The 14,955-nt window shown below is 40.4% G+C and overlaps 1 protein-coding gene across 4 annotated transcripts; it reads right to left on the bottom strand.

Annotated features, from left to right (window-relative positions):
* Window positions 1-215: 215 nt before the first annotated feature.
* On the bottom strand, window positions 216-14,720 carry LOC119726954. Of its 4 annotated transcripts, none has more exons than XM_038198799.1 (6): window positions 14,530-14,720; window positions 11,162-11,234; window positions 9,024-9,141; window positions 8,242-8,404; window positions 2,748-3,038; window positions 216-1,511 (listed from the first exon to the last, which is right to left on the bottom strand). In XM_038198799.1, exons 2-6 carry the CDS (start codon window positions 11,194-11,196, stop codon window positions 889-891), a joined length of 1,230 nt encoding a protein of 409 aa, XP_038054727.1. In that variant the 5' UTR covers window positions 11,197-11,234; window positions 14,530-14,720; the 3' UTR covers window positions 216-888. The 4 variants fall into 4 exon arrangements, with proteins under 4 accessions (XP_038054727.1, XP_038054729.1, XP_038054730.1 ...); XM_038198801.1 differs by lacking the exon at window positions 14,530-14,720 and adding an exon at window positions 14,344-14,430; XM_038198802.1 differs by lacking the exon at window positions 14,530-14,720 and adding an exon at window positions 14,240-14,260.
* Between the last annotated feature and the right edge of the window lie 235 nt (window positions 14,721-14,955).

The raw sequence follows: 14,955 nt of genomic DNA, 5'->3' as shown, positions 1-14,955 counted from the left end.
CTAATCAGTGTCAGTCAGCTCTTAACCAAATGGTTTGATGATGCTTACGCAATGGGCCTACCAGAGACACTGGCTGAAGTATCCAATTCATTAATGAGTGGATGGGTAATTAGCGTCATCTATCCTCCTCCTTATCAGTGCAAGACATTTAAACTCTAGGTGATCAATCCCATGGTGAAACAGACGAGGCTCACTTAATAGTATATATGGGCAAGTTCAAGTTTCAGTTTAAAAACTGTTTATACTTATCAAACAGTTAAAACGGTACAGCATTAGTAGTCATTTTATATATTAATGACTGGCAGCTGTTTTGCCAAGAAGGTATACAAAATAAAGGGCCACTCCTGGCTGATCAAGCGGATCTCCGATCACCCTTTGTTTCTGTACAATTTTTTCTTTTTTTTCACTCTTGTTTCCCCTCCATACAATAATTTTCTTCAACCTTTGATCGTGAGGTGTTCATATTAGTTATTACTGTGACATCAAGATGACAACATCGGGTATCAAGTTACATATGATTTTAGTTCATTCAAGATCATCTTTCAATTAAAACCTGTGAAAAAAAGTTCCCGCTGTGTTCTGTTTACACTCTGTAATCTGATATACCATTCCTTGTTGGGTAAAAGAAGTACCATGACCTTTACTTCTGGGGTTACCAGGTCAAAGTTAGGTGAGTAAACATCTTGGACATTTGCATTGCATGGGTATGGATGACAAACTTTTTTTTTTTTTACTTTTAGTAACCACACACATGGCAGAAGAAATCCAGAGTATGCAACTGTAATGTTATGGAGCCTAAATCTCCTGAATCCTCCTATTTTAATACACTTATGCACATGCCTCAAGAGTGTCACTTGCACCTGAAATGTCAACATGCCACAGGTGACATCAGAGAGATCCCCAGAAACAATTTTGATGACTTATCTTTAGGGATTTCTGACTGCCCTCCAAGTTAGCATTCTCTTTTCCTGACTCCTCCTGATTCGCTTTCTGTCCCCGTGTAACTGTGGTCTTCCGTTTCGGATCATAGAACAGAGACACCCCTTGCATGGATTCAGACAGACTTTGCTCATCATCTGAAACTGAATGTGAATCTTGACCTTCACGGTGCATGTCATCTTTCTTGTTCTCATCAACGGCTTTCTCTGTACCATCAAGTTGACCTGCCTCATCTGTATGGCTTCTTTCCTCATCAGTTGGTCTGTCCTTGCCCTGATTCAAATTGTCAGCTTGACCTTTGTCCTTGGCTTGATATTCATACTTCTCAGTGTCTTCTGTCTTGTCTTTGTCATCATCACTTACATCTTTTGTAGACCCTTCATATCCTCTAGGGAAGAAGCGGTAGTCTCGAGGTGACTGGCTCTTGGACGGTGGGGGATGATGAAAATATTTGGGCCGTACAGGTATTTTGGGTGGTTCCCTCCATACCCTTGGGTCAGCCATGTACTGGTGTTTACGTGAGCCAAGCAGGTAATTAAGGTATCGATCACATTCTTCTTGAGTATGAAAACCTGCAAAGTAATTGAAAGGATGAGATGTAACCATACAAATTAAATACATGTAAAGCTTTGACTGATCACATGTATATTGGTAATGTGGTACGATAAATAATTTCTGTTGGCACAAGGCACAAGCCACTCCCCTCAAGGACAAACTGCAGGATGTATTGTCTGTGGTTTGCAACTGATGCATAAACTATTCGATGTTGACAACAGGAATGAAAAAAATTGGTATTTAATTAACCTCTACAAGAAGAATGCAATTATATATGAAGCATTCTGGATAAATGATTGGCTAATTGAAAGATAATGCAGTCAATATCAGATAGAAAGTCAATATTACAAAATGTAGTTAACATGTAAGGGCCAAAATATACCATGTTGCCTTTATTTTGTAACCTCTTAAAAATGTAAATAGCCCCCTTCCAAAACAAAAAACAAACAAGTATCAAGTGGTACAATCCACGGCGGCCAGGTAATGTGTGAAGACGGCTTACGGCACCATCGGTGCATGCACCCGTACCAATACCGTGAGAGTACAGAAAACAAATGATCTAATATGCAAAAATATTCAAATTAGGCGCATGTGCATCAGTGTTTGCAAAACCGGTCTTCGAATGCAAAGCTGTAACACTCGAGCTGCATGAATACAATATATGGCCGAGTAAAGTGTTCACCAACCAACCAACCAGTGGCGTAAATCTGTGCCTGCAAGTGGGGGGGGGGGATGTTTCTCAACTTTTTCGTCCGATTGAATACCTTTCAGTTGTTAGGACGTTCAGAAAATACCTCAAAATACGCATTTATTTTTCTCATCACAAACAAGTGGGGGGGGGGGGTGATTTAATATCCCATCCCCCGGTCAAAAAGTGGGGGATATATACCCCCCCCCCCCCTGGGATTTACGCCCCTGCAACCAACCCACCCACCAACCAACATTAGCAGCTAAAGCCCGCAGCGTGTTTCACATCCGCGGTGGGAAAAAAAGAAAAACAAATCTAGAAACATTTCTGGCTTTCTGCCGTTCTGGAAATGTCTGTGCGCTATAAAACTTTTGAATGCCTGGTTGACCTGAGGTTAACACTTTGGGAATTTCAATTTGGATACTGTGTAGCTTGCCATGTGTACTTGTACTTCTATGATGTGATGGAGTATTGGCCAAGAAGATCTTTTGGCTCCTTACATTTATGAGGAACAATAATCCATCCTGACATTAGTTACATCCTAATCACTGTTTAACTTTCTTACCAATATCTACTTGGTGTTGTAATAACTGCTTATAGCGCCTCTCCTGTAATGCCTTCATGTTGGTCATACTGTATACTGCTGCAGTGTGCCACAAATAGGTCTTCTGGCCTTTACTCAAGTCGGGGTGCTGCAAACGGTAACTTTCACTGAAACTTATAGGAACACTCCTAGATCGCTTCAGTGGGGAACGGAAGACAGAGTAGGGTCGGAGATACTCAAAATGGCCTGGCTTGTCTGGAGATACTCGGCAAGAAATATGACAGGAATAGGTTCCAGTGCTGGGGCGTTTCCCTGGATGGGGAAAAAAGAGTAATATTCAATTAGCAAGCAAAAAAATCATAGTAAAGAAAATACACTTGTCTAATAACTGATGAGCAGCAACAGAGAAGCAGCACGCAATGGAATCTTTTTTTACTTCCTTTTTTACTAAAAATAGTTTTTGAAATTTACTGACAATCTATATCTGAAGATCGATGAACAGGCAAGATGTTTTACCGTCCACTGCAAAGTTTGTCTTCATTGTGACTGATACACCTCCTTATTGGAAAGTGAAAGCCCCGAGTTTATAATCGACTTTTGTTGAAGTGGATATCAATCAATCAATCCATCTGAATGCCATGTCAGATTCTAGTGTTGGGGACGACCAGACCCTTTTCTCAGTTCACACATCTCTTAATGACATCCAGCATATTAACACCGGTAGCTCATGTCATCCAGGTCGGAAGTGTGCAACGCTGTCGTCCCCATGCTCACTTTCCTGCGATTTTTCCCATCAAGGCCAGGTGTTCCACTTGACATTTTCTTTGCACATAACCCAAAAAGCACACTTGCTGTGTCTCCATAAGCTTCCGGGTTGTCTCGGCACGTTCCAAATTGTCTCATTTCAGACTTTCTCCACCAACAAAATTTGCAGCGTTTTTCTCAAAAACCACATTTCAGCAATCTCCAGTCATGCTTGCATCACTCTACTGACAGTCAACGCTTTGTATCCATAGAGCAGCACTGACCCTATGTAGCATTTAAGCAGCCGCAGTTGTGTTGTCATCATAACATTCCGTCATGCCAGAGCATTTTCCATTCTCCTGTAGGCTATCTTTGCTATCCCAATCCATTCCATGTTACCAGGCTGCCCAGGTACAGAAACTTCACTACCTGATATGGCGCATAATTTCAGTGTACAATGAAAAAAGATCCAGATCCTTTGGCACATGCACGTGTACACGCTTGGATTGAAGCTAGATCAGTTAACGCTTACGAGCAGCAACGACAACACAGAATTTTTAACACCGGCAATTGTCAAGTTTTGTTGTATAGTCAAAGTTCGTCGCAGAGCTGACATACCAGCGAATCGACCATTTTGGCACTTTTGAGATTTTGTTATTTTTGTGGTTTTTAAAGGTTGCTCTCTCAAGTATTTACATGTATGCCAAAATTCTTAATTCTTGCCTGGATTTTGAGATTCGGAGCCCCGCCTGTAGCGAATCAATCATAATAACAAATCCGTAATTTGACATAGTGACGAATACGGAATTTCGCTGGTAACCAGCTAATGTAAGGTGTGCATTCAAAGTACTGTTACGAACCCAGAATGCTTGATTATGGAAATCTAGCGCCCTCTGGATCACTCTGTCCATGAAGTACACAATCTTATTGTTGTCTTTTGTTGTTCCCTTATTTTACCTAATTATCGTAAATTGCCAACTTGCACTTTTATTCCCAGGGTCTCTTACCAAGCACAGCGCATGATGCAATACCACGCGCGCTACTGTATGCATTATTCATGTAGCGATGTACATGTGCGCGACTGACCACACCTCCCTTCGCCCCAGCGAGCTAAGTTCCTTTCCCCATTGCATGCGTGCTTTGGCGTTCTCCGAGAGACTGCTCAGCGGCACGGAGCGTTTCTCTCCCCCGTGTGTTACCCATGAACACTAACTGGAGTTCTCGGTCCAGTTTTCCAGTCCCGTACTTAGCTCGAGGGAATGGAATGTTACCCTTGCGTGGTCGCGTAGCTGGGCGTGGTAAGACATCCTGCGGTGTCAATAACCTGTGACACAGTAACCTTTTAGCTTGTCACTCACTCCATCAAGGTTGCTCAAGATGTTGTGTTAACACTTTTGCACTCTGGTCTAACTATTTGCACACATCTCTCTCTGTATTTGCACACTTCTCTCTCCATGTTTACCCTTATGTAAATGCACACGTTTCTAGTCTCTTGCACTAGGCACTCTTAGTAAATCATGTGACTAGTCATGTGACCCTTAGACATGGAAGATTACTATTGGTTAATTCCTAAATCAGTGCTCATGCATTATTTAATCCCGAGACTTCTACTGCCTATAAATACCGGAGGTTTTCCTCACTTTCGGCAGTGCGGCGAACCACGAAACCAATGTAGAGCGAACGAACCCTAAACCCAACGTTGTGCGGCAAACTTATATGTTGTGCGGTAACTAGTATGATGTGCAACGAACTCGACTCTGACAGACCGATTGTTGTGCGACTCTTGTCACTACGAAGCATCGGCCTCCCTTGGTGGTTGAGGCGCGGTGAAGTAATAGTGCAATCACTAGTACTAGTGTTATTATGAAGCATCCTTCTCCTAGATCCCTCGCGGAGTGTGTAGAAGCTGGTGAAATAGTAATACACTAGTCCCAATGGTGCTGTGCGGTTTCGAATGGCCATTGGACTGCTAGTCTTAGCTTGAACATGTTGTGCGGTTGTCTGGTGTTCTAGCCCAGCCAGAGCTAGTTCATCCCCGTCACCACAGCGGACCGCTCCCGCTGTGGCCAGCCGGCTCCCCGTAGCCATTCCCCCGTAGTTCAGCTATGCTAACCCGGTCTTGTCATAAACACTATCCTTGGCGCATAGTGCCTCGATTGACCTTGGATACCCAATACGCCACATGCACACTTTGGTTCGAACTGTAGTGTGGCCTGGTACACTTGCTGGCCCCGTCCAGTTGCCGTTGCCTCCCCGGTCACCGTAGCGGACCGCTCCCGCTTCGGTCTGACCGTCGATAACCCGTACCGTGCCGGTGCCCACTCAGTTCATATTGGTTGACATGGTTTTGCCATAGTACATAGTACATGTATAGACTTTGTAGACGCCAACCTGTTATCTCTATAACGCTACCAAAGACTACCAAAAAGAGAAACCTATAGGTTGATGAAATCTAACAAAGTTATGTAAAGTGAAGAGATGAATAAATCAGTGTATTGACATGTGTGACTGTCACCCCAAAGCTCTGTTTCCCTCCAACTTATTGAATTATTGTTGACTCTAATAAATGTTTCATGAACTGCTATTAGGGAACGCAACAGTACCAACAAATGCTATTCGTCAGTTTGTTGGATCGTGTGTGCTGTATACAGTGCACGCGCGATCTGACAAACTGACGAATAGCATACAAACAGTGTGAAGAGCAACCGGCTATTAGAGATTTTGTAATTTGACAAACTGACGAATATGTTTACCTTCAAATAAAAACATATTGCACATCTTCTCTGATTAAATAAGTAACCTGATGGATACTACGTTCCTATTTTATTTCGATTATACACCAAAAGGGTTATTATCAAAACATTAAGGGTGAAATACGACGCCCCAAACAATGTCCAACTTCAAATGCGCATTACTCGAAACAGGGTTTTCGCTTATTCGTCAGTATGTCAGCTCTGCTACGAGTTGTTCTACGTCTCAAACAGTAATTATAAGAAACAAACATTGCTCCCCTTGCCTGAAGGAGTTGTCTTGCACAGCACAGGTGTACGTTTCCACTTTTGCTAAATATGTTTTTTGTGGTTTTTCGTATCTGGCAGTCAACACAGTAATATCAAATGTGGTACAAATTCAGAAACAGCTATAACAGATGTATTAGACGAGTGTTATCTCGCGGTTATTTAATTATGTATATTGAATGGCTAAAGGCTCTTACGCCTGAAGGATAGTTCTGTAAAGATTGCTTAATATCAAGTCTTTAAGGTCCAAATTATTGAACGATCGTAATTAAAACACTGGAGTACCTGGTATTATCACAGCAATGAGATTAAATATAATATCAAATGTGGTACAAATATTCAGAAATATCCATAACAACTGCAAAGACGAGTGTTGTCTCTAGGTTAATTCTCAAAATATGCCTAATGAAAGGCTCTTATGCCTAAGGCCGGAAAAAAAAAGAAAATATTCTGCTTCCGATTACATGCCTTTCAAAAATAGGGTCGGTCGGTCGAAAAAAAAAAAATCTTTGGCCAATTTTTGTTATGCAGATTGAATGAGGTATTCAATTATATGTGAAGTTTTAGCCTGAACTATTTCCATTGCACTACGAAAGCTATACACAAAATGGCCACAAAAAGTGAATAAAATCTACCTTAATTATTGTCAACATATTTACGTTGATAATTCTTAAAAAATAATGGAAAATTCAGGCCGCTCGCATCATACCGGTATGCACAACGCTAGTAGTCAAGACGGGAAGCTGGCCAAAACACCGAAGTGTGTGATGCACTGTGCATGTGTGGTGCGCGGCCAACAGACCTCGTTTTACGGTCGAAAATTTCGGGAAACACGCTGCATGTATCACTCCAAATACGAGTAGTGCGATCTCAAAATGAACTCTTGAACACGGAAAATACATACACAGACAAGATAGATCAAACAATGGGTCGTCATACCCGGTTGCTGCTACATGCACAAATACCAAAATCAGGATGATTTGATTGTTTCTTGTGTAGAATGGTGTTGAAATGATATCAATTTATTTCGTAAAGAAAAAAAATATTGGAAATATGAAAAGAATTGCAACTTCGCAATGCATTGACCGATAATCATGGAACTAGGATGGTTGAATGCACTTTTTTATAAGTTTCCAACTCATGTATGGTTTCTTGAAATCTGCAATGCGATACTACCGTCGAGACAGAGTTAAATACAGTCCACGGGGCAGAAGATTGTTGCCGTGATACTTGAGTGCATGGACCGGTCTGTACCGACTTGCATGGCCTATAAACATACATGTAACGCTGTTGTGCGCGCAAAGTTTTTTGTACTCGGAGTTAAAATAAGAAGTTTCAAACGTCAATCACAATCAAAATGGGAAATAAGTTTGTTACATGATTGAACTATATTTCCAAATTACGAGGAATGCTATAAAAAAATGGGGGGGGGGGGGCTGGTACCATCTTCCAAAATAGGGGGTGTTCTTCACACCGGCCAATATGCAAACTACGCATTCATTATGTTAGGGTTTGGGGGCTTGGTTTTCATATTCCTCGTTCAAATCAAAACTCTCTATACCATTTTGGGAAATGGTTACTGAATGCAATTATCTAAAGTTATAGGGCCAGTTTTGTTTTCATCTTGAGAGGGCACTTTAACTTCCCCAGAGGGGCAATTTGGTAAATCCCCCCCCCCCCCCCCCCCCCCCCCCCCCCCCCCCCGCCCCTGTTGTGCATGAGCCCTACTTATATAATGTGTTGTGTTTTCTGACCTTGATAAGATGAGCCAGAAGATTGGTTACTTTCCTCTCCACTGTCAATTGTAAGTGATGAACTTGAACTGCTGGAGCTGAGTCTACCCTCTTGATGCTGTGGTGCTGTATGGGCTCTCTGATGATGGGCTCTCTGATGATGGGCTCTGCCTGGTGATGATGCCTGAAATAGTAAAAAAGGTTAACACTAAATACATGTACATGTCATCAATGCAACACTTTTGTCAACAATATTTCAAGGCATGTAGTCTATGGAACATTTGTGTTCTGTCAAAACACCTTTTGGCAACTTGTACAATATACAGTCAGTGTATTTCAAATATGAAAACACAGATCTGTCCCTTTACAATGACAGATTAATGTTTGAAAATAACTTTCGCTTGCCAACATTCTGCTAACTGAAACTCAGTAATTGCAGCAACTCTGTAGTTGAATTAGGTGAGAGAAATATATTTCTTGCTGATGCACATCTTCAAATCAATCAAACAATCCCCTTTGGGGCAAAATTACTTTTTTTTTAAATGTTGAGTTTGTCAATTTCCAAACAAAATCTGAAAAGCACTCCACATGCTTTTTTGGTTGTTTCTCCATTTCAAGCTCTAGCCCAGAAGCATCTGGTTTGGACTAAACATGTCAAATATTTAATACTTGTCCTCATTTTGTATTTTTTTCAAGCTGTGCATGATAAATTGGTACTGTGACAAAGCCATGAGGCTCCTTTTTCTTGACTTGCTGTATTTATGAATGGAGGGAGTGATTGGCAGAGTCCTATCATACCGTACCATATGCCTGGATTGTTTGGGTCTTCTAGACAGAAGGCCTGAACCAGATTGGGATACATCTGATGAGTCTGTTGCTTGGTCAATATCACAGGGACTGTTTTGCAAACTGCTTCCTCTCCTAAACACAATGAAAGCAAACACTGAAATATATCAGGAATTTCATTTTTACACAGGTGGTAAGTGCTGTAGAAGAATTTCATCCCCAATCATGCCAATGAGACAGGTCTACATGTAATGGTTATCAGAAGGTTAATTGTCTCCAAGATTAGAATTTAGATTATCACTTAGTAGGGATGAAGTTCTTCTATAGCACTTTCCACCTGTGTAGAAATGAAATTCCTGATAAATACACAGAAAGGAACAAGACAACAACCGGCAAACAATAATCATTGTGATATACCGGGTACATGCGTGAATATGCCAGAGTTTTTTCATGGATGGAGGGGGGAGGGTGGCAGTCCAGGGTAAGTTCTTGTTTCGATTATACAGCCATATGGTTGCTATGGCAAGGCGGCGGTCGTTGTCAAGGGAAAACTAATCTGATTACGTACTAAGACGCTGTAACAGAGCATCGAAATTCGTGAACCCCCAAGAAATGGCCTTTTGAACGTTGTGTTTCTCAGAAAATATGCTCGGTATGATTGAAATGTTACTACATTACTGAAGAAGAAATTCTAAACTTCATGTCAGTGAAAAAAAAAAGCCGTCATCGATGCCGAAACATCAATACTGGTTACTGTCAAAGCTGACCTTTAAGTCTGGAAGAAATCGTTCGAAAACTTCCCCAAATGTATGAATTTATCCCAATTTCTAGGGATTTACCGAAGTTGATATTTCAGGAGTAGTTGAACACTTATATCATATAAGTATATTCCGAATTTCAGCTTAATCTGTTGTTGCGGACGCTAGTGATCACTTTGAACCATCTATAAGGAAAATTTTGAAGACGATCAAAACAATTATTTGCCGACCCAACCATGTGCATTGGTTAGCAAAGCGCCTACGGCTGACTGATTTCAGCCCGGCACACAATGATGACGGGCACATTAGCATACTCATTAGCGTCACTCAGCATGACATGGCGTGGGTCTTGATATCGACCAATGGGAGCCGGCAAAAAGGATTATATTTGTTAATTAACAACTCGTGAAGGAGGCTTTTATGCAATTGTTTACTGCACAGCGTAATGGATAGGAACCACTTTAAATTTAAAGACACTTTAAACGTGCATGCATTGCTTGATTGATACAGTCGAGACGGTGTGGATATCATGAAAAATACCAAAAGTTATGAATACAGTTGTCCCTGGGCATATGTATTTCAAAACAATGCTTCTCATTTCAAAACGACGGCACTGATCTTTGTGAAACTTATAGAAAGAAAGTTTGATTGATGGTCCTTCATGCAAGCTGGAGAACATGATATGATGAAATCAGGCTTTGCAACTTTTAAGGAAAATTTACATCAATCTAAATCTACATTTTGTATAGAGAGAATCATTGGAAATTTATAATTTTGATTTTTTTGGACTTTTTACCAAAAGATATATTTAAAACTGGCTAAGCACACATTTATTCTCTCATTCAATTAATCACAAAATATGTGTGATGGACTTTCACATATATACATACCATTATCAAATAAATCAATGAAAATGTTTAGAATCCCCATTTTTAATAAAAAAATGGTTTGTGGCCTTTACTTTAAGTTCACTACATTTTCCTATGAAAGCAGGGTGAGGGAAGGGTTTTGTCAATCCAATTGTTATGAAGGCGGTCAGAGCATACTGACCGGACGTCAAGCTTAAATACCTCTGGTTCTTTTTAGAACCATTCTCTTTAGTTTGAGAAATTTATTCCTGCATGGTGTTTCCACAAACCTTTCATTCATCTCCACCATGCAAAGCCTCAAATCTTACTTAAATTGTTATGAGTTTAAAGGTAAGTTCCAAATTTCAAAAAACCTTTGTTGCTTTTTTTCTGGGAGAAGTTTTAAACAAACAAACAAACAAACACCCCAACACCCCAACAAGTCCAACTTCCAAATTAAAAAAAAAACAGGGGAGAAAAACTAAGGAGGGAATCCTAAGCATGATCATTCAATTAAATAGTTAGATTTGTTGTTGCTTTCATACTTGCCTTTTACTTCTGGTAGATTCTACTTTCATGTCCATTATCTTGTCGCTATGGCTCTTCAGAAACTTGAATCATCCTTTAATAGAAGGCCATACATTTCAGTTATCAATCATGCCAATGAATTGAAAAGAAACTTTGGCATGCAGTCTTTTTATACAATGAAGGGAATACGATTGTTAAATGAATTGACCTTTGTATCACTATAGTAACAAACAACAACACGGCAATGTCAATACATGTGTTTCCACTCAACACTGTGTAATGGACCCTTTCTTCCATGATTTAATGTACATTAGATGATTAGAATGTGCAATAGGGCACAACTTGTGTTTGTGCTAATAGTTTGACCGCAGCATTCAATCTTTAGATTGATAAAGAAAGAAAGAACATTGACTGAAGTGAGATTTCAATCTGTCAAATACCAGGCTGTGCGTGCCATACTGGTATTACTATTAATTATTCTACCAAGGGAGCTTTAGACACATACATGTAGGCCAGCCCTAATGTATGTAAACAGTCTGCTGTCTAAAAATGGCTCCATGGTTAAATCATGGAGGTAGGAAACATCAACTACATTCAACATTTAACAAACTGACCTAACATGCCCTGAAAACATCAGTATGAACTTTTAATGTACAAACTATGTTTTTGGCAAATTTTATTGGTTGGAAACCATGAGGCATTTGTTGCTGACAAATCTTGTGCTGCACTTGTTTTTCAAGCATTGCATGCCTGTGCAAATGGACTAACAGTTTTTCCCAAATGTCACAAAAAACTCAACTTCTTGTGAGTTTTAAACATTACAATTAATATAGTTTACCTGGCCCTAGCCCATTACCGTGCTATGTCACATGTACAGGGTGAGTCAAAAAAGGGAAACCCAAATAGCAGGACCAGTTTTGTAATGAAGTTCCGCACGTAGTACTTTTAAAATCTAGGATATGAAAGCCTAGTTAATAAGCTTTCTTTTAAGTTTTAGTGCAAATATCATTCCCATCACGGAAAAAATTCCATACAGGATCACCACTTTACCTGCCGCCAAACACATCAATTTTCACCTCACCTTGTGATTTCACCCAAGAGGAATACAGGAAGCCTTGGCAATGCGAACAAAAATTAGGAAAAATGCGTTGTTAGAGCACATTTTGGATGGACACGTCGTGCAGAACTAAGTTGAAGCAGCCGGTCAAAACTGATTGAAGTGTCTGGAAGACAGCGGTAAGTTATACGCATGACATTGACAACCATGACAATGCATGAGCCGGCCAATGATAGTGCAATACGTCATTTATGAATATTTATTTTCTCATGAATATTTAGTTTATTTCAATGGATACTTCAAATACGTCCAAAGATTGATCATTGCAACAGCGATCGTGCACGGCCTAGCGGTTAAAAGTCTCGTGTTTCAAGCAAGAGTCCGAGCTTCGAATCTCGATGAAGTAAGTGACTGATTAATAAATAGGAAGAATAAAGGAAAGGTGAGAGTGAGAATAGAGGAGGGAAAGTGGAGGAAATAACCATAAAGGATGCAACTTTTGGCGCTTGAAAATTAATTGCAAAAGTGGTGATCCAGTACGGAATTTTTTCCCAAATGACTCATGTACTTTTCAAGTTACGGGGTTTTAAACACAAACACTGTTTTAAAGTTCTGTCCACAATTCACATACAGGCTGCTAAATATGTACTTGGTACTTGGTTGGTGGTGCTCCGAAATATTCCATCTAGGGAATTTAAACTAGAGGTGTGGTGTAGTGAGAGTGGTCAGGATTAGATTTTGTCACTAAGTGCATTCTTGAAGGAGTCTGGTTTGTTAAGCGCCACCGTCGAGTCCGGGAGGTCATTCCAATTTTTAAGTGTTGTTAGAAAAAATGAAGATGCATAGGCCTATGTGTCGGTCGATCCTGGCCTGGTTGAGTTGGAACTGTCTGTTGTGTCCTCTTCGTGATCTTCCAGTTTTTGGGGTGATGTATTTGGTATGGTCGATGTCCATTAGCCCATTCAGGATTTTAAAGAAACAAAAGATGCGGTGCTGTTTTCTTCTTTCTTCCAAAGTTGTCCAATCCAGATCTTGCATGATAGCAGAGATGCTAGTGTCACGTCTATTTGAAACGAACCTTGCAGCTCTCTTCTGGACTTTTTCTAGTTCTTTGATGTTCTTGGAAGTGTGAGGGTCCCATGCTGCCGTAACGTAGTCAAGATGCGGTCGAACAAGGGTAAAATACAACCTCTTTTTGATGGAGGATGAGGCATGATGAAAATTTCTTCTGATGAAATTCAGGATATTTGTGGCCCTGGCAGATGCATGCTGGACTTGCTTGTTCCATCGGAGGTCTTTTTGGAGGAATATACCCAAATACTGACACTGGTCTGTTTAAACTGTACACCCATCATGTTGTAAGATGTACTTCCTAGTGATCTATTTCTAGTGATGCGCATAGTTGTACATTTCCTGGGATTAAATCTCATCCCCTAAGTCTCGGCCCAGTTTACCATGGGATCCAGGTCTTTTTGAAGCATGAGGACGTCATCTGGTATCTGGATGGATCTGTACACTAGACAATCATCGGCAAATAAACGGGTGGTACTGGAGACTTTGTGCGGAGCACCACTAAGGACGGGGACCCAGTTCGATTTTTTACCATTTACGACAACTCGTTGGAACCTTTTGGTGAGGAAGGAGTTGATCCATTTTTTGGTGTCAGAACGAATTCCATAGTAGTCCAGTTTTACGAGCAAGCGATGGTGTGGCATGACATCAAAATCCTTGGAGAAATCCAAAACTGCCATACTTTTTATAGCTCCATGATCTGTCATATGTCCTTGGTCCAAGTTTTTTGCAAGGTCGTGGGTTGTCAGAATAAGTTGTGATTCACAAGATCTAGCTTTTCTGAAGGCATGCTGGTTGTCTGCAAGGATGTTCTACTCAGAAAGATGTTTCATGAGACTACTATCAATTATATGCTCAAGTAGTTTGCAGAAAACACATGTTAAAGACACCGGTCTGTAGTTAGCTGGGTATACATCATACATTATTTCGAAACCTTTTTTTTTAAATTATTTCCAAATTATATTTCTTACATTCTAATGCATTAGGCCTTATACAGTAATGAGGATCAGTTGAGTTTGGGAAAAAATAATATAGACAAAACAATTTAAACTTTGACTAGGCCTATTTCACTAACTAATCGTTCACTCGCAGTCGCACTGCCACCACATAACAGGTTTGTGCATGAACTCATTGAAGTGAACTGCATTGCTTGTTTGTTTGTACATCATGCCCGTGTGAACATCGAAACTTCTGCTTCGGCATGCACTGCTTAACACCCTGCTTTTTCTGTAATAAAACTAAGTAAAACACTTCAACAAACCTTTCGTGGACGGATGTGATTTTGTCCCTTGAGTGACGGATATGCTGATATGATGCCTAAAAAGTGCGCAATCGTAGCATGTAGGAACCCTCCATTACATGGTACCCATTGATCTCCATATACACAGTCTTTGACACAGTTAAGTTTGACACCGTCTCTGCGCAACAGGGCCAGGCTAATATGCGGGTACGTACGTACGGGTACGGTCCGGCCGGCCGGTCGTCGACGGCATGAATATGGAACTTTGCATTAGCATAAAAACAGAGAAGGCACCAAAAACACCCTTCAAAATAGAAAAATAAAACTTGAAAGTAAGGTTAAATGTGACACAAAGATGTATTTCCAAGGTTTACATTGACACATTTTTGCATGGGTCCTTTAAATAAGTGTTCGGTCAGACATACGCAAGAAAATATTTAAGAAATT

This window comes from Patiria miniata, unplaced genomic scaffold (genome assembly GCF_015706575.1).
Source record: "Patiria miniata isolate m_02_andy unplaced genomic scaffold, ASM1570657v1 HiC_scaffold_2, whole genome shotgun sequence".
Lineage (NCBI taxonomy): Eukaryota > Metazoa > Echinodermata > Asteroidea > Valvatida > Asterinidae > Patiria > Patiria miniata.
This window is presented reverse-complemented; position numbering and strand designations above follow the sequence as displayed.